We start from the raw sequence: 16,206 nt of genomic DNA, 5'->3' as shown, positions 1-16,206 counted from the left end.
GTATACGCACATAAGGGAGCGTGCTAATCGACCAGATGACAATGACGAGGATTTTAAAATCCTAATGAAGGAAGATGGTCTGCCGGAGGTGGTGCGACTCACAGAAGAAGACGTGGCAACTGGCCTTTTTTGTCTGTGTGATGTTCTTCTTACTGTTCCAGGCCCTGACGAAGAACTGCAGTATCCGAGTATTGCGAGTTGCACGCGTGAGTCGTACATTGCGGCGCTCAAATTGAGAGGAGCGGAGATGCTTTTGAATGCAGAGAATCCCCTTGTGAGGGTGTATCATTACCATGGGGCATATCGACCGCTGGTAGTAAAGCCGAGAGGACTAAAGATGCGCCTTGTGAACACGAAAGGACCGCGAGAGCCAATTATTCTCACGGATTTGGAAAAGTTAGCCATGTGTGACACCAATAATAATGGTGTGATGAATAATGAGATTGAACAGGACGCCTGCACAACGACTGCAGTGAGTAAGGCAATTGTGGTGGAATTTTCCCTTCCTCCAGGCTCATACGCTACCTCTGTTTTGAGGGAGTTTAGCATCCCTTACTCTGAGGGTTACCATTCCACGGCGGCTATGCAATGCGACAGCAGCGGCAGTCATTAGGGCAGTGTGGACACTGCGGTGTAAGAGATTGTCCTTAAGTTTGTTTATTTTTAGGAGATGCCGCCCTCATTTTCTTGTTGGTGGTGGTGTTTTTTTTTTTTTTTTTTTTTTGGAGGGGGGTGATGTGTTCTTGCATGCCCTTGTGAAATCACAAGATTCTGTAATCGTGTAATCATCGTGTGTAATTTAACCAACTCCTTTCAGGATTGTTGAGCGGGCCTATGCTTCCTGTGACAGATGACAACCAGCAAAGACTGTGTTGGTTTGCCCTTTTATTTTTATTTTTATTTTCTTGTTTGTTTGTCATTCAATTTGAATCCCTTTTTTTTTTTTTTTTTTCGCCTGTTTTTGTTTTGTGAGGAAAAGCGTGTGAAGTGCCTTCAGGGAGAAACGTAAAAATTTCTTCCCGGCTCCCTTTGATATTATTTGTATGTTCCTCTCTTCTTGGGTTTGGGCAGCGCCGAGGGGTAAAACACCACAACACACAAACACGCGGAGGGGAAGCAGCAAAACGGGGTGCGTGTAGCGCCGGGAGGATTCGTAATAATTTGGGCGGTGAGTTGTTGGGAGGGGTCGTCACAGGGGAGAAGAGGAGTGGGTGCTGTTTAGTGTGTGGGGAAGCGTCATTATGCTAATGGAGACGCTGGAGCGAGAGGTGGAGGCACTGAGCGCTGAGGTGACACGCCTGCGATTTATGGTGTATCACATGAAAGATGCCGTGTTTTCATCGGCACCTCCTTTGGCAGCGGCCGCTTCTTCTGTGAATTGCCGCAGCGGTGGTTGCGGCGGCGGCGGTGCTGAGACAACCGATTCCGCAATGAAGCTGAAGGCTAACAGTAGCAGTTGTGGGACTCAACCACCGCTGGGTGTGGTGTTGCAGGATTTGACACAAGCGGTTGCACAGCTTTTGGCGGCCAGCAATGAGGTGAAAATGGCGTCGTCAGCTTTACGGCAAGGACGTGAGGAAAAAAACAACGAGCGTCCAAGACGCCATCAGGGGTCACGCACGCGGAAAAAGACGAAGAAAAATCGACATCATCGTAGATCTTCCTCCGCGTCTTCATCAGCGCTTCCGGCATTGTCGTTGTCGTTGTCCAGTTCGACTCACAGGGCGAGCAAAAAGAAGAGACGATCCCATCGACATGCCGACAAGAAGAAGGATAACAAGGATTTACGAGGGCTCGAAGAAAACATGGGGGACGGACACAATGAGTTGCCTTCAACCAAACCCCGTAACAGCACGTCACAGGAAAAGGGCCTTCATGCTTCCAATGCTGTTGCTCAACGTCAACTACAAAAAGAGGAGGAGGACCAGGAATTCAACTACAGTAGGGGCGAGGGCAACGAAAGGCGCAGCTCGTTGCGAAGTTCCCAAAAGGGAGGTGACCGCCTCACAGGAAAAACCCCTGCAGAGTTGGAAAGTGTGGAGAGATCTCGCCCCCCATCACTAGGCACTTCGTACGGCATGTTGGCGTCGGCCAGTGTCCAATCAGCGGGCGCTGGAGATCCGAGGACGTCGATACGGAGAGAAAACCGAAGTTCTTCCGCCGTGGCCATCCCGGTACCGCCGAGGAAGATGGACGGGCAGAGGGAGGAGGACGGGGAGACACCACCGTCTACGGAAGAAGACGGATATTCTTTTTTAACTCATGGCACCTTGTCTCTAGGCTGTTTTGCACCCGAAAAAACGAAGAACGTGACACCAACGGCAACTGAAATAACAAAAACGGAGGGATGTGAAGAAAAAAGCAAAGAAAGAGGAAATATGCAGTTTAAACCGCTTCATATGTTTCGTACACCTCCGACACAACGCCGTACTTTGTTAGATCGCTTTCGCGGTGGGAGTGATGAGTCCAGTACCCCCGATGAAAGAGACTCAACACCAGCTTCGCTTCAACAGGCTGGAGAGGGTGCGGCTTCACACTCCATTTCTCTTAATAACGCAGTGAATAATGCCATTGGGTTCGCTAGCACTGACAATGTCTCTAGAAATAGTTTTGCGATTGGAGCGATACGCTCGAGTACGCCTGATTCCTTTGGGGGATACGGAGCTGGGATGATGGAAGAGTACGGGTTTGCTCTGAATGAATCCTTCCACGCAAGTCAGAGCGCAGAGAATATTAATAGCCGCGGGCATGATGAACCGTCCGCAATACTCACCAGAACGAATGCCCGGTACCATTTGCGAGACGACAATTCTACAAATTGAACGGGTTGTCACGTGTTCTTTTTTTTTTTTTTTTCTTTTCTTTCCCATGTGTTTTTGCGTCAATTGAAAAGAAAAAGAGAGAGCGGAAAGTTACTCTTTCCTGAAAATTACGACACTCGTTGTCTCATCTTGTTGATGTCATTCTTCTCTTCTTTTTGCTTTTGCTCATGTTTGGGTTTCCGTCGCCAACGACCCTCTCCACAATCATACTTTTTTGTAACAAGACAGTAGTTTGCGTGTCATTTGTGCTCGGGAATGTGCGCCGCGTTTAGATCGTTGTGCGAAGAGTTGAGTCGTCTGCAGGTGCGCATGCTCCGACGCGAAGGGAATCCATCGCAGCTCGTGGCGGAGGCGACTCAAATGATTCGAAGCCGTTGCAATGATATCGAAATAAAACGACAAAACCTGCCGTATGTTCCTATTTTTTTAAGGAGCTGTGCAACTCTATTTGCACGTGTCGACACGGACCCCGTGCACGAGGCTCTGGAGACTGTAGGGCAGCTTGCTGAGGCCTACGTTGACGGTAATCATGGCGACGTGAATGAGTCTGCCACTGTACTCCAGTCATTGGTTTCTTTTGCTCGGAATCTGGCGAATGAGGGGGATTTACACAACAACAATATGCCCTCATCATCGCCATCATTAGCGTTAAAATCTTTACTGGCTCCATGTCTAGAAAAAACATTACAGAAGTGGAAAGAACAGTCAGTACGGCCACATACCTCAACACTCTTGTCACTTCTTCGAGGGACAGACATTGTCTATGGCGAGGGTTTTCACTTTACTCCAGTGAGTGTTGATATGATGGGTTTATTGCCTACCAAGGGCAAGATTCAAATGGAGGCAAAGCTACAGAAATGTCCTTCCGCAAGACATATTCTTAAATCACTGCGTGAAATGCAACTGTCAAAACTTGACGCTGGGATCTGCTTGAGCTCTCTCGCAGAACTTGGGTTGTATGATGCTGAGTTATGCAATGCCTGCTGTGAGGTGCTTTTTTCCACTCACGCACTTGTGACATGTCAGCAGTTCGCACAGGTTATCTATAGTTTAGGTGTCCTTCAACACCGACATATTCATCAAAAGTTCTTCTCCAGTATGGTGGACTTTAAAAAGTGCAACGCAGCGGCGTTACGGAAACACACAATGGGCCTTGCCATGCTTAGGCAGCCTCCGCCCAATGAACGTGCTTTTATGGACGGTATCTTTTTACACGCATTACGCCCCACCGATCCGTTAGAATACAGCTACTCACCCGAAGAGGAATTGTCTTCAGAGTGGTTTGTATCTATCGGCCATGCATTGTCGTGTCTGGGGATTGTGCACTACAAGTACCGTCTGATGTTGGCACGGAGGGTGCGAAGAGACATCATTCAACTAACCACACAACAACGATGCCAAATGTTGTACGCTTTGGGAGGGGTGCCCATAGATTCCGTTCCAGATGAGCTCCGCCAGTCGTGGAAAAACAAAGTGGAACGATCAGTTGAGGTGCTGACAGAGCGGCTGCGTTACAACGTTGAGCCCTCGGATGGACCTTTTGTGATGAATGCTCTTCTCTTTGCTGGCGTTCGCGAACACCCCATGATTCCTCAAAAACCCGATCTACTTTCAGGAGAGAACCCAGTCGAGGTCCTTCTTCGCACCTGGTCTACCTGTCCCAAGGAGCGTGTGCTTCACTTGACGGAGCAAATACGACCGCGTCATTTGGGAGAGGAGCCGACAGCAACGTTGTCTCATGTGTTTAGCGTCATTGCAAAGAACTGCAGTGCTTCACCCTTTGATTCCTACCGATTTGGGCCTTTGTGTGACGCAGTTCGTAGTCACGGTGGCGAAATGAGCGTGGAAGAGGTTTTGGGCACAATAGCTGCCATTCAGCGTATTGGAATCGGAGGCCGTTATCGTGAGACTCTGGTTGTATTATTGGAGAATTTATGGCGACAGCGGCATAGCATGACGTCCGAGCAGCAATCTCGCTGCTGCCGCCTTCTAGAACGCCTGGGTCACTTGGATACTGCAATGGAGTTGCTTGAGTACATGACAACCCTTTAGACGCGGGGCGGGGGGAGCGAAGTGAAGACGGGAATGGTTTGTATTGTCTGGAATTCCTTCACAAACAAGAGGGACAGGGGATCCATTGCAGTGGCTATGGGACTTTTAGTGAGCTCATCCGTGCCTATTTTTTTTTTTTTTCGTTTTGTTTTTTACATTGTTTCTATTTTTCTCCGCACGCCTCTTCATTTACTTTTGTATTGTTTTGAATTTATTCATTGCTGTTGTCTCTTCTTTTTTTTTTTGGTTGTTTTTGTTGCACTGTTCGGCAACATCCCGCGCGTGTTGTTTTTTGGACGGACGCTGTGTAGTCTTCACTCCTTGTCGGTGTGGAAGTACAGCAGCGGTGGGGCGCGTAGAAAGGTGTGTGTGTGTGTGTGTGTTGGTGCTGTTGAGGAAAAGAGCGGAGGCCGGTAGAAGAGGAGGACGACAACGATGGGGAAGCGGGTGAAAAAGATGCCAAAGCAGAAGCGTAAACTCGCAATGGCTGACCGTCCGAGAAAATTAACGAAGAAGGGCAAACTGAAGCGGAAGCGAGGTGACCTCAAGATGTTGAAGAGCCGCGACGTGGCTTTCGCCGTGCGGCAGAAGAAGGGCGGGAAGTGGGTGAAGGCGGGGGAGCGCCGCTGCAACATACACACCGTATGTAACTGTGTTAACCGTACCGATCCCGCCAAAATGATGCGTGTGGCCAATCGCTAAGCGTCCGTGTGACTTTATTCTTTTACCCTCAGAACTGATATGTGCCGGTATGACTGCTGCCAAGCTGCGTTATTGGGTGCTCACTCCACCGGTGGGGGGCAAGAAGAAGAAATCGAGTCAGCGGTTCAGACTGCAGGTTAATGTGACGCGCTCGGGAAAAAAAGTCTTCAAAAAGGAAGTTGTGCACATATGCATATAAAAAAATTAATAATTTTTGTTGCCTACGCGTCTGCGTGTTGGCGCTTTACGAAGCCGTGAAATAAGTGGCATATTATATATATATATATATATGTATATTATATTGCAGCGGATGGGGTATTCATTTATTTCACTTTTTACCTTTATTTATATATGTCTTTTTATTTTTTTTGTGGCGGTAAGTAACTGCTGGACGTCTCAAGCCTGTAGGTGGCAGTGGGAAGTCAAGGAGCGGCAGAGGGGTGAAGCAGTGTCAACAAGAAACAAACAAAGGGGGCTGAAGGAAATTTAAATAAGAAGCAGACGACACCTCCTTTTCTTTTAGGGTTCGAATAAAAATTGTGGGCTGTAAAGTAGCGACGGCAATGATGCGTGTGGTTAAAGGCGATGGGAATTACGCGCTGTATGAGGCTCTTTTCTGCAGCATCATTGAGAAGAGCAATGGAGGACAGAAGGAACTTGATAGCGAAGTATTGGAGCTGCCGCAGTTGGAGATTCTCGCGGAAATGATTGGAGTTTCACTGGACGACAGTTCCATTTATCGTCTTGCGTGGAGCTGGTCATGCCAGACACCACTTAGTATTAAAAAGAATGAATTTATGAAGGGTATGAGAGCATTAGAGGCATCGATGAAAAAGACAAAGTCAAACGCCATCACCCCGAATTTACCAAAGAATGCATCACGGCCAGAATTTAATCCGTATCTTAGTGCGATGCGTTCCCACATTGACGAATTAGACGAGGTGTTACACAAGGACTCGGATCAATTCAGACAATTTTACCGTTTTATATTTGGATGGGTACGCTCACCCGAGACTACGGCAAGAAGTCTGGGCGAGTTGGGGATGAATATAGCGACAGCTGTCGAGTTGTGGCAAATGCTGTTTCCTGAATACAAAACCTTTCTCAAAATGAATGATTGGATAACATTTTGCACAACCAAGGAAATCTTTCATCGTGAAGCCATTAGTCGAGATCTTTGGGAACAGCTCTTGGAGTTTACGTCCTTAACTCGGTATGACACATACGACGTCAATGATGCGTGGCCAAGCGCCATTGACGACTTTGTTGAGTACTTCAAAGCCCAGCACCCAAACTGTGGGGAAGAGGAGAGCCCAACCCAAATTCATGAAGGCGCAAAATAAATAATTATGTTACTTTACATGATTGTTTTCTTCTTTCTGTGAATAGATGCTGATCCTCCAATTGGTGATAAGGTTTGATACCATTGAGTTAGGGCGTGGAAGCGGTCCTCCGTTTTATCTTCAAAAGTTCAAAGGAGTGGAAATAACAGGAGGAGGAAAAAGTGGTATCGCCGTCTTTTTTGGTCTGTGGGGTTCACTCTCCGGCACATGGCCCCCGTATTTGGTTGTACTGTGGTTGTCCCTGTTTGGTTTGTAGGCGTCCGCGCCTGTGTAACCTTTTGGGTTTCTCTCTTTTGGTGTTGCTTATTATTTTGATTATTATTACTACCAAAGGCGATTTCTATGAAATTCCTTTCTTTTTTTCTTTTCCCTTTTGGGGCGGATGATACTCAATTAAATCAACTTGTTGATGAAAAAGGAAAAATATTATTCTTGTGTGCGTGTGCGGGCCTTGTGCACGTGGTTTTTTTGCTTGTGGTTTGCTTATTGGATGCGATGCCGTGTGGCGAAGGACTCCACAACCGGAAATTTGTCGTGTCAATCTCTGTCCGTTAACTGACGGACATGTTTTGCGATTCTTTTGTTTTGTTGGCTTATTTCTTTTTTTACTCTTTTTTTTTTTTTTTTTTTTGATTTTATTTGTGTGATTTTCTTACCGCTTGTAGCGGCGAGGTGGTGGTGTTGGGGGATTCTCCGATTCCTGACGGCGGATGCCGAAGGGGCACCGGATTTGCAACGAGGAGGGTCCTTCGCGTGTTTTCTCCTCCTTTACGCCGTTGAGCGAGCAGCCGTGTTCACGGAACGACGCAAGTCTTAGCACGACTCTCTTGGAGAGTGGGGGATGGAAGTCCACGCTCTCTAATTTCTTCCGGCGGGGCGATGAGCCCTTGCCGACACCGTCGATGATTGACACAACAACTCGTTGCAACAGCCCCAGCAGCGGCAGTAACAACAAAAACAACAACAACAGCAGTATTGGTAATCATAACGATAATAATAGCACAAGTAGAGCTGTTGCACGCGCTCGTGTGGGGATTCTCGGGGATGCTGGAAGTGGGCGTACATCGCTTGCTTCTGCTGCCGCGAAGGTGGCGGATCGTTGCGGCTCCGCTTCTGACTTTCAATCTTTAAGCTCGGGTTCCTTTGTAACGTACATTTATCAGTCGTCCGTGTCAAGGCGAAAGGAATTTTTGGAGATGAGTGTTGTTGATAGCGGACCAGTACCACTTCGCGGTGGTACGGCCCGTCACGTATTACCAGGCTGTGACACCATTGTCATCGCCTTTGCTCTAACGGGTATCAAGCAGAAATACCCTGCCACAAGAAAGCTATTTACCTTTATGGGGAAAAACGAAGGAAATAAGGAGGATTCATCTACGGTCCTTGTCCACGCAGGGGATCAAACACTACTTTATGATTTGTTCGCAACGATTGCCGCACGGATCCCCCCTGGGGGGCGATGCCCAAATATTATACTCGTAGGCACCCATAAGGATTTATTAACCGATCAAACCACAGGTGCTGTGGAAGTCCTTTTAAAGGAGGTTCGGTCCATTTGTAACAAATTTTTGGCGTCTTTTCGGAAATCACTTGTGTTGAACTCCTTGTTTGCGGTAAATACTGTGGATGGGTCCTGCGTGTCTGAGAACAGGGAAGGCCCTACCACAATGGCGGGAATGTGGAGTTTTATTTGCGATGTCACTCTGAAAGAAGTCTTGTCGCGCCATTCATCGAGGATAAGTCATCAAGCTTCTTGTAGCGACTCTTTCTGGCGTCCCCATCGTTCACCTCTCTACGCAGTTGCCCCATCAGAGACGTGTAATTCGAATGAAGATGAGCTCTCTTCCAAGTGGAATGACACGAATAATAACAGTTCTTCCTCTCATCCTTGTTCAGTTATGAAAGTGCCTGTGAATTCGCGCATTGATGCAGCCAACTCTAAACTACTGGGTCTTATTACCCGTGCCAAGGCGGAGAAGAAAGTCCTTTTTGCTTATCGTAATATTCTTTGGAGGTTGTTGTATTCATCCGTGATGGTCGGTAGAAGGCAGTTAACGTTGATTCTGGAGAAGTTGCAAAACGCTGGGGAGGTTGTTTTGATCCGCCATCATCCCGACGTTCTGCCAATACGAGATGTGTGTATCTGCTTCCATCCGCATCTTCTTGAACGGGCCCAAGCAACAGTTTTCTTATATGCTAGCTATGCCAACAATCATTCGGAGGCGCATGGTAATCTACTCAAGGATGTTAACTTGGAGCGCTGTGGAGAGTGCGACCCTAATCATGATGTTTCACGAGGCATATTTTCTCATCGGTTACTGTTGGAACTTTCTCCCAGAATTAAACTGGCCTGTTTCTCAACAAAGGAGGTGGAAACATTTGCGATGTTGCTTTTGCTTTCGGACACAGCCATTCTTCGACGGCCCTTCCTATCGGCAGCAATGAACACTGGGAACACCTCTACAACTTCCACGGTGACTATGGAAGGGAAATTCAATGGGGTATATACTCCAAATACCAATTGCCCGGATTTTCCTGTAACAATGTGCTCTTCTGGGAAAAGAAATAAAGAAGATGACTTTGAGACGGTATCGGAACTTCCGTGTGGTGCACCGACGCAACGGTGCTTGATGGTGGAATATCTTGTTCCTAGTTTGATAAGAAACAGATGCCCACATGAGGTAATAGAATGTGTGCGGCATTTCGCTGCCACAACATGTGAGGCAAAGGATGAACAGCAGAATAACGTGATGTCACGTGTATTGATGTTACATCACTGCCCACAAGATTTTTTCCCAATGCTAACGAGCCGTCTGCATCGGTATATGGTTCCATCTGTCCCTGTTTTTTCCGAGACTCTTTGGCTGGGCAGTTTGACGCCAGCAGGAACACCACTTCCCCTCTTGCGGGTATGCGTTTGTCACACACGAGATGAATCTATGGACAACGCAGTGAAGGAGGGGGGCCAAATTTCTGGGGTCTCGCTCCTTGAGTTTCACGCATTTTCGGATGTTGGATATTTGCCACTGGTGTTGCTTTTGGATGATATTACGCGTGAGGCGGCGCGACTAATTCGACACGAGTTCCCTGGGATGCTCACAGAGGCGCTACCAAGTAACGTTCCTTTGAGCGGGAGGCGGTTGGGCGGTAATCCTCTGCTTGCGTCACTCACAACAACAAGCGAAATGGGCTCCTTCACAGGGATGACGACGTTGAGGAAGCTGGACACTCTCTTTCATTCATTTAACTCATGACCTTCTGAGCTCTGCACCTTTCTGGGATGAAGATACACAGCTATATATTTATATTTTTTTAAGTGGTACTTCATCCCCATCCGCTTTCTTTCTTGCGGCACAATAATCGTTTGTGTTCCGCTGCGCGGACGTCTTTACATCCTCCTTCCTTTTTTTTTTTTTTTTTTGGAGTTTTGTGTTCTCTTCTTGTTTGTTTTGAATTTGTAGTCTCTTGTAAGGGAGAAGGGAGTAATAATAACTATTATTTTTTTTTTTTTTTGTTTTGATGTCAGGGACGCTGAAAGAGAAGTTCATTGACCCCGATGCCGCAGTCTGCAGCACTTTCTTCCGAACCACCGATGCCTCGGAGAAGACATGGCGTGATGTGGCGCTCGTAGCCGAGTTGGATAACCACACCTTTTGGACGGTTGTTGCAAACCACAGGAATTTACCGCTCGTTCTGAGAAACCTCATCACCGCTGTGGATGTTGCTCACAGCTCGGCCTTTCGTCGTCAGCTTAAGCGAAGTGACGAGCAAGCCTTGATCACTTTTATTGTTCGATTAGCTACCACTACTTCTGCTGTTTTATCTGCGGGCGTCAGCTTGACAAGTGTGGCGAGGCACCTTGAGGAAATTATTCCGCCCGATCTATTGATGCCTGTTTCGCTGATCATCTTGCGACACTGTTTCTCCATTGCCTCTGTAACGATTACATCCCTTATTCTTCTTAATCCTTTGTATTTGTGTGCCATGTCGGCCACGGCAACCTCTTGGTGCAACACGACCTCTTGTCTGTCCGTTCAGTGCGTGAGGGAAGTTGCGAGGGGCAGACATCAACGACTAGCCGGAGACGTGGTTCAACTCTTTGAGCAGGTATACCGTCATGTGAAACAGTTATGGGCACTTGTGCACTGTGTCCCATTTCTTGCGGATTACATGCCGTTAACGCGCGTGTTACAATATTTACGGGTTGTAGTTGATTTAATCTCACCCCTTCTTCAGCATTTTCTCTTAACATGCACGACGCTCTCCAAACGTCGTGAGCAGCTCTCCAAGGCGAACTCAGCTATTCTCAATGCTGCTGTCAACACCGCATCGATACTTATATTGTTCCGCACATACCAAAAGGTGGCGGGCTTTGATCGATGTCACTGTGTGGAGCGTATTGTGGTGCCTGTCTACGATGCCCTCACTAGTCACATTGTGCAAAAGGTGCGTGGGCCTCCCAGTTTGTTGCTTTCCAACACAAAACGACCATTAACACGAATAATACATGAGCTTGTGCCTCCACAAGCAGGTAAGGATGAATTGGAAGTGGGAAAAGTATTACGTCATCTAAGCGAAGCGGTGCCCGACAGTAAAGACTTTTCGGACGGATTCTTGGGAGCTCGTCCCCGCTACCTGGAATTACTTCTGCTGGAGTTGATACATCAGGGGTTTCATATTGATTTGCTCATGGAGGAAAAGTTTATTACTATTCATGAGGCGGAAGAACTTGGGGCATCGGAGCGGGTTATCACGCAGGCCATTCTTGGCATAGTTGAAAAAACTACAGGGGATGCAGCACTTTCAAAAAGTGACGGTGGCAACGACGATGTTACCGAATTCCCGAATTCAACAGCAGCAGCAGCAGCAGTAACAACAACGACAACAAGAGCTTCTTCAGATCCATTAGTGAAAATTGTGTTGGACGTTATGCCCCAATTTAATGTGGAGGGTATCAAGGCTGCCTTGTGTTATTACAATAATGACGTGGAACATTTTATTCTTGATGCCTCCATGAATAACATACCCCCACATCTTCTCACGCAACTTAGCGAACCCACATCTTCTTGTTCTGTGGAGATATCAGGTCGAGACGAAACGGGGGCGTCTGCAGTCAATGCAATCGCCACCGCTGTTCCCACGTCTAGAGTCCCACATACGCTTACTTCAAACGACTACGACAGTAATTTTGATGGCATAAATTTGGATCTATTTATTAGCCTTGACTTATGCGATGTCATCAAAGGTGACGACAGGCCCTTTTCTGGTGATGATCTTTCAAACGATCTTGGTTACACCACGTATCATCCTGACAGTCACCGTGGTGCCGCGGAGATGTTTGAGGTGGATGAAGCATTGAGGGAGAAAATCCGCATGTTGACCGAATTGATGTACGAGGATGAGTTTGACGACACCCAGGAGATTGCAGGGGTGTGCGGGTATGAGGCTGGCCAAGATGCGAACGGCTCGGATTCGTCGGCTTCAGGCGACGAAAAGGCTGATGCGGGTCACATTTCCAAGAGCGGCCTGAGGGAAGAGGGCGCGATGACGACTACGACGCCACATCGCCCCCGAACACAATATGATGAAAAGCGATTTCATGATACGCGTTCCAAGCAGCGTGAAAAGAATCTGAAAGCACTAAAGGAAGCGCACGAGGATACACCAGCGTACACCAAAAAGAAGAAGATTACACGCAAAAAGATGCAGCATAAGATGACCCTTACACGTGATGTGAAAAGGGGCAAATCTGACTTGTGAGTTTTTTGCATCGTCAGGGATACCTTGTCGTGGAATTCCTTTTGCTGCTTTTGTCTTACTCTGGTGTCTTTTTCTTTGTCGTCGTTGGTGTTTCGTTTTTATTCTTATTGTTTTGTTGCCTGTGTGTGTGTTCGTTTGTTTGTTTATAATCGTGTTGCTCCCTTTATTTTTCTTTACTTTCTCTTTGTTTCTATTTGGAGGAGGTGGAGGTCGCCTCCTCTATTTGGATGCGTCTTTGCCATTTTTTTGATTTGTTTCCTTTTTTTTTTTTTTTTTTTGGCCGCCTTTTGCTTTATTTTTTTGGCGTTGTTTTGCTTTTAGCTTTAATAAAACGTAGTGAAAACATGTGGCATCGTGTTCGGGTTTGCGCAGTTGGCTCAACAGCAGCGCGGACGGAAGCGCCGAAATTGGCATCAAGCACAGCCCTGATGGAGCAGAAGGCGGGGCTTCGGAATCTGCATCAGTATCCCACCGCCCGGCATAAAAGTTTGGTGAAAGACCGCATCCGGTTTGCGAGGAACTGGTGGTTGACAGGCGGAAACAATTACGAGTTGGTACACGAAGAGGGTCACGAGCGAGAGGCCACCGAGTGCTTTGCAGAGTACGCGCAGGATTCAAGCAATGATGTTTACCTCTTCTCGACCAACAGACTGAGTGATCTGCCGCCACGAGACCGACTGAACGCCATTGTTGGCATTATGACCTCTCGCTGGAAGGTCAGAGATAGCAACCGCGGCTTTGACAAGGCGAGACTGCTACTTCAAGCCTTGGAATGCTTCAGCGAAATGCGTCTTTCTGGGCAAATTAAGGAATTTGAGGAGCTCCCAGAGGCCGACCAGGACACTTTTTTGCAATACGTTGAGGGATGCTCCCGGTTTGCGCAGGCGTGTTCGCATTCGCATCCCAGTGCTGTTGCGATTTTGTTACGTGTGGCCCATATTTGCGAGGAGATGCGGTGTAGCGAAAAGCGTGACGAGATTATTCACGTGGCGGAAGGGGCGGCAGAGCGCATGGACCGTGCATATGCCTTTAGTCGCCCTCATGATAATTTGAAGAGACCTCCACCATCACTGATGGAGAATGAGTCGGTGTTGCGACATAAAAACCTTGAGGAATTAAAGAGGCGGTTTAGGGATAAGGCACCTCATGTGCTTGAGAAACAACAACAGCCAGAGTACGTCCACATTCACCGCAACAAGCGTCTCTACCTGCGCCCCATGGATGCGAGTAGAAAAGAGTTGGAAATGTTGAGACTTCCTGCACGACCGGAGTTTGATTCGTGGACCGCGGACCAAAGGTAGCGAAAACTTGTTTTTTTTTTCTTTTACTTTTGCTGTTATCCCTCTCTTTTTTTGTCATTATTTGTTTTTTGTTTTTGTACGTATCTTTTATGTTATACCTTTTCATTCCTATTTCTTTGCCTTCTGGTTTACATTTTTTGCTTATTATTTCTATTTTCTATCTTTTTGTGCAACGAGTTTATTTTTTCTTCTGTGAAGTGGAGGAATTTTGAGGAGGGGCAGGTGTGCCTTCTGCGGTCCCACCTATGTCGCACTATAACACCGGCATTGAGAACATTCCGTCATTGTTTGATTTGGCGAGTGCCCTGACTGGGTTCATTGCGGATTTTGCACAGGTTGTGTTAGGCACCACCCAAACATCCTTTAAGCCGGCCGTGTTGGAAGATGACGACCTCGGCGAATATGATCCGACAGCCCGCAGTTGGGAGGGAACAGACGGGCTGCGTTACCGAGTTCCGCTCTACCCCATTCCTAGCGAGCGGCACACACGTGACAAAACCAGGAACATTAGGGTTCTCATGGATAACTGTCGTCGTCTCTGTGTGGAGGACCAACTGCCTAGTACGAAGGAGGAGTTGCAGTTTTGGACGGCGTATCGGTTTATGAAGTACCAGATGTACTTGGCTCCTACGTGTATTATCATGCCTCCTCTTTACATTTTTTGGCGAATGTTTCATGACCGCATTCCTCGTCCACTGCGTGGCCGGACAATTCCAATCACGCTTTCCCTTGCCCTAGCAGAACAGTGGGCCGAGGCGACATATCCAGGACACCAGCTCTTGTCCACGGCGTTGAAAGCAAAGACACCGATGGGGGATGCCGCTCGTGCAGAGTGGCTGCGTCTGCAACCGATCGATATACCATTCTACATCTACACCGCTTACCAGTTTCAGCATTTTTTTGGAAATCCCCCAGCTACACTTCAGTTTGGTGGAGACGTGGCCTCGCTGTGTAGCTAAAAAAGAAAAGGAGAAAAGAGACGTCTTCTTGTTTGTTTGATTTCGTCCTTTTTTCTACTCTCTCTCCTTTTTTTTTTTTTTTTTTAACCATGTCCACGAAAGGCGGCAGCTTCAATTCTGAAAATTGTTGGTGAGATGTGAGGCCGTGTTTTTGGCTGGTATGCATGGGATGGAGGTGTCCCGTAATATTCTGCGCCGAGAACGCCTACCGCCTTTTATTTTTTAGCATGGGTTTCATGCGTATCTTAACGGAGATGATTACTTTTTGGAAGTCCACCGCTTTGAGGGGGACGGATTTTATTACATTGAGTACAACCGGCGGTGCTGTGCTTTACGAGAGCTATGCATGGCCATCATCGAAGGTGTTGTGATCGGAATATTTCTTTGGCATGAATGGAAATGGCGGGAGGGTTTTACATGCAGGTTTTTATTGTATTTGAATGGGGGGTAGTGCATCTGCCTCCATGACCGTCTTGTCTTTATATATATATATATATATATATTGATTCTTGTTGTCGTTTCTCTTCGTCTTTGTTTGTATGTACACTGATATTGTTATTATTATTATTAATATCTGTTCCTTTCTTTATGTAGACAATAGGCGAGTGACGGGGGTGACTGGGTGAGTACGTGACGGGGATTTTAGTATTTGGATTCCTATTTGCTGTCTGTCCAATCTTTAGATGAAGAAAATGACGAAGCCTTTTCGGACTGTTGTTCACCTGCCGGTGGAGGAGGCGCGTGGGGCCATCGTCCGTATGATTCGGCGTCATAATGCGGTGGTCATCGTGGGTGAAACGGGCTCTGGCAAGACCACTCAGATACCACAGTACGTTTGGGACGATTTGGTCTCGAGGGAGCCGCCCGAGCAGCAGGGAATTGTGGGATGCACACAACCGCGTCGTGTGGCGGCGGTCAGTATTGCCCGCCATGTGGCAAAACAGCGCGGGGGAAGCGTGGGCGCCGAGGTGGCGTACGCTGTACGCTTTGATGACACCTGCAGCCGTCAAACTAGAATCAAGTACATGACGGATGGTATTCTCCTCCGTGAAATTCAGACGGATCCGGATCTTTCACACTATCGCTGTTTACTTCTTGACGAGGCCCACGAGCGAACACTTCACGGCGACGTTCTTTTTGGTCTTTTAAAGGACATCGTTCGAAGGAGGAAAAAAACACTGACCATTGTTGTCATGTCAGCCACATTAAACGCAGAGCACTTCTCTAAATTTTGGTGGAATGCTCCCATCGGTGTAGTCCATGGTCG

General features: G+C 47.5%; 10 protein-coding genes across 10 annotated transcripts, besides 27 other annotated features; all 10 read left to right on the top strand.

Moving 5' to 3' along the window:
• On the top strand, positions 1–613 carry Tc00.1047053504179.100 (hypothetical protein, conserved; the record flags this gene model as incomplete). Its single annotated transcript, XM_803436.1, has 1 exon — positions 1–613. A coding segment is annotated over one exon (613 nt), but the record flags the coding sequence as incomplete, so codon positions are not given.
• Positions 1–4,924: a sequence feature (heterozygous, Esmeraldo-like haplotype).
• Positions 703–724: a microsatellite.
• Positions 884–904: a microsatellite.
• Tc00.1047053504179.90 (hypothetical protein, conserved) lies at positions 1,242–2,822 on the top strand (the record flags this gene model as incomplete). The annotated part of the gene is made up of 1 exon (XM_803435.1): positions 1,242–2,822. The coding sequence occupies one exon, from the start codon at positions 1,242–1,244 to the stop codon at positions 2,820–2,822; it is 1,581 nt and encodes a 526-aa protein (XP_808528.1).
• Positions 2,838–2,865: a microsatellite.
• Tc00.1047053504179.80 (hypothetical protein, conserved) lies at positions 3,078–4,874 on the top strand (the record flags this gene model as incomplete). Its single annotated transcript, XM_803434.1, has 1 exon — positions 3,078–4,874. The coding sequence occupies one exon, from the start codon at positions 3,078–3,080 to the stop codon at positions 4,872–4,874; it is 1,797 nt and encodes a 598-aa protein (XP_808527.1).
• Positions 4,925–5,006: a sequence feature (areas merged during assembly that could not be assigned to a particular haplotype. This can correspond to areas where the two haplotypes were merged or to regions with more than two copies in the genome that were merged during assembly.).
• Positions 5,002–5,132: a sequence feature (A-rich).
• Positions 5,007–6,219: a sequence feature (haploid, Esmeraldo-like haplotype).
• Positions 5,238–5,257: a microsatellite.
• On the top strand, positions 5,310–5,576 carry Tc00.1047053504179.69 (phosphoprotein lepp12, putative; the record flags this gene model as incomplete). The annotated part of the gene is made up of 1 exon (XM_803437.1): positions 5,310–5,576. One exon carries the CDS (start codon positions 5,310–5,312, stop codon positions 5,574–5,576), a length of 267 nt encoding a protein of 88 aa, XP_808530.1.
• Positions 5,770–5,792: a sequence feature (AT_rich).
• Positions 5,849–5,878: a microsatellite.
• Positions 5,899–5,946: a sequence feature (A-rich).
• On the top strand, positions 6,140–6,919 carry Tc00.1047053504179.60 (hypothetical protein, conserved; the record flags this gene model as incomplete). The annotated part of the gene is made up of 1 exon (XM_803433.1): positions 6,140–6,919. One exon carries the CDS (start codon positions 6,140–6,142, stop codon positions 6,917–6,919), a length of 780 nt encoding a protein of 259 aa, XP_808526.1.
• Positions 6,220–8,236: a sequence feature (heterozygous, Esmeraldo-like haplotype).
• Positions 7,516–7,550: a microsatellite.
• On the top strand, positions 7,630–10,173 carry Tc00.1047053504179.50 (uncharacterized protein; the record flags this gene model as incomplete). The annotated part of the gene is made up of 1 exon (XM_803432.1): positions 7,630–10,173. The coding sequence occupies one exon, from the start codon at positions 7,630–7,632 to the stop codon at positions 10,171–10,173; it is 2,544 nt and encodes an 847-aa protein (XP_808525.1).
• Positions 7,845–7,921: a microsatellite.
• Positions 8,237–8,267: a sequence feature (areas merged during assembly that could not be assigned to a particular haplotype. This can correspond to areas where the two haplotypes were merged or to regions with more than two copies in the genome that were merged during assembly.).
• Positions 8,268–13,309: a sequence feature (heterozygous, Esmeraldo-like haplotype).
• Positions 10,215–10,235: a sequence feature (AT_rich).
• Positions 10,403–10,432: a sequence feature (AT_rich).
• Tc00.1047053504179.40 (hypothetical protein, conserved) lies at positions 10,439–12,679 on the top strand (the record flags this gene model as incomplete). The annotated part of the gene is made up of 1 exon (XM_803431.1): positions 10,439–12,679. The coding sequence occupies one exon, from the start codon at positions 10,439–10,441 to the stop codon at positions 12,677–12,679; it is 2,241 nt and encodes a 746-aa protein (XP_808524.1).
• Positions 11,769–11,807: a microsatellite.
• On the top strand, positions 12,907–13,980 carry Tc00.1047053504179.30 (hypothetical protein, conserved; the record flags this gene model as incomplete). The annotated part of the gene is made up of 1 exon (XM_803430.1): positions 12,907–13,980. One exon carries the CDS (start codon positions 12,907–12,909, stop codon positions 13,978–13,980), a length of 1,074 nt encoding a protein of 357 aa, XP_808523.1.
• Positions 12,921–12,957: a microsatellite.
• Positions 13,310–14,536: a sequence feature (haploid, Esmeraldo-like haplotype).
• Positions 13,988–14,147: a sequence feature (A-rich).
• Tc00.1047053504179.20 (hypothetical protein, conserved) lies at positions 14,226–14,939 on the top strand (the record flags this gene model as incomplete). Its single annotated transcript, XM_803429.1, has 1 exon — positions 14,226–14,939. One exon carries the CDS (start codon positions 14,226–14,228, stop codon positions 14,937–14,939), a length of 714 nt encoding a protein of 237 aa, XP_808522.1.
• Positions 14,537–15,005: a sequence feature (heterozygous, non-Esmeraldo-like haplotype).
• Positions 14,963–15,024: a sequence feature (A-rich).
• Positions 15,006–15,105: a sequence feature (haploid, Esmeraldo-like haplotype).
• Positions 15,106–16,206: a sequence feature (heterozygous, Esmeraldo-like haplotype).
• Positions 15,420–15,442: a microsatellite.
• On the top strand, positions 15,623–16,206 carry Tc00.1047053504179.9 (pre-mRNA splicing factor ATP-dependent RNA helicase, putative; the record flags this gene model as incomplete). The annotated part of the gene is made up of 1 exon (XM_803438.1): positions 15,623–16,206. A coding segment is annotated over one exon (584 nt), but the record flags the coding sequence as incomplete, so codon positions are not given.

The sequence above is a fragment of the Trypanosoma cruzi genome, genomic scaffold, assembly GCF_000209065.1.
Source record: "Trypanosoma cruzi strain CL Brener 1047053517031 genomic scaffold, whole genome shotgun sequence".
NCBI classification, from domain to species: Eukaryota; Euglenozoa; class Kinetoplastea; order Trypanosomatida; family Trypanosomatidae; genus Trypanosoma; species Trypanosoma cruzi.
This window is presented reverse-complemented; position numbering and strand designations above follow the sequence as displayed.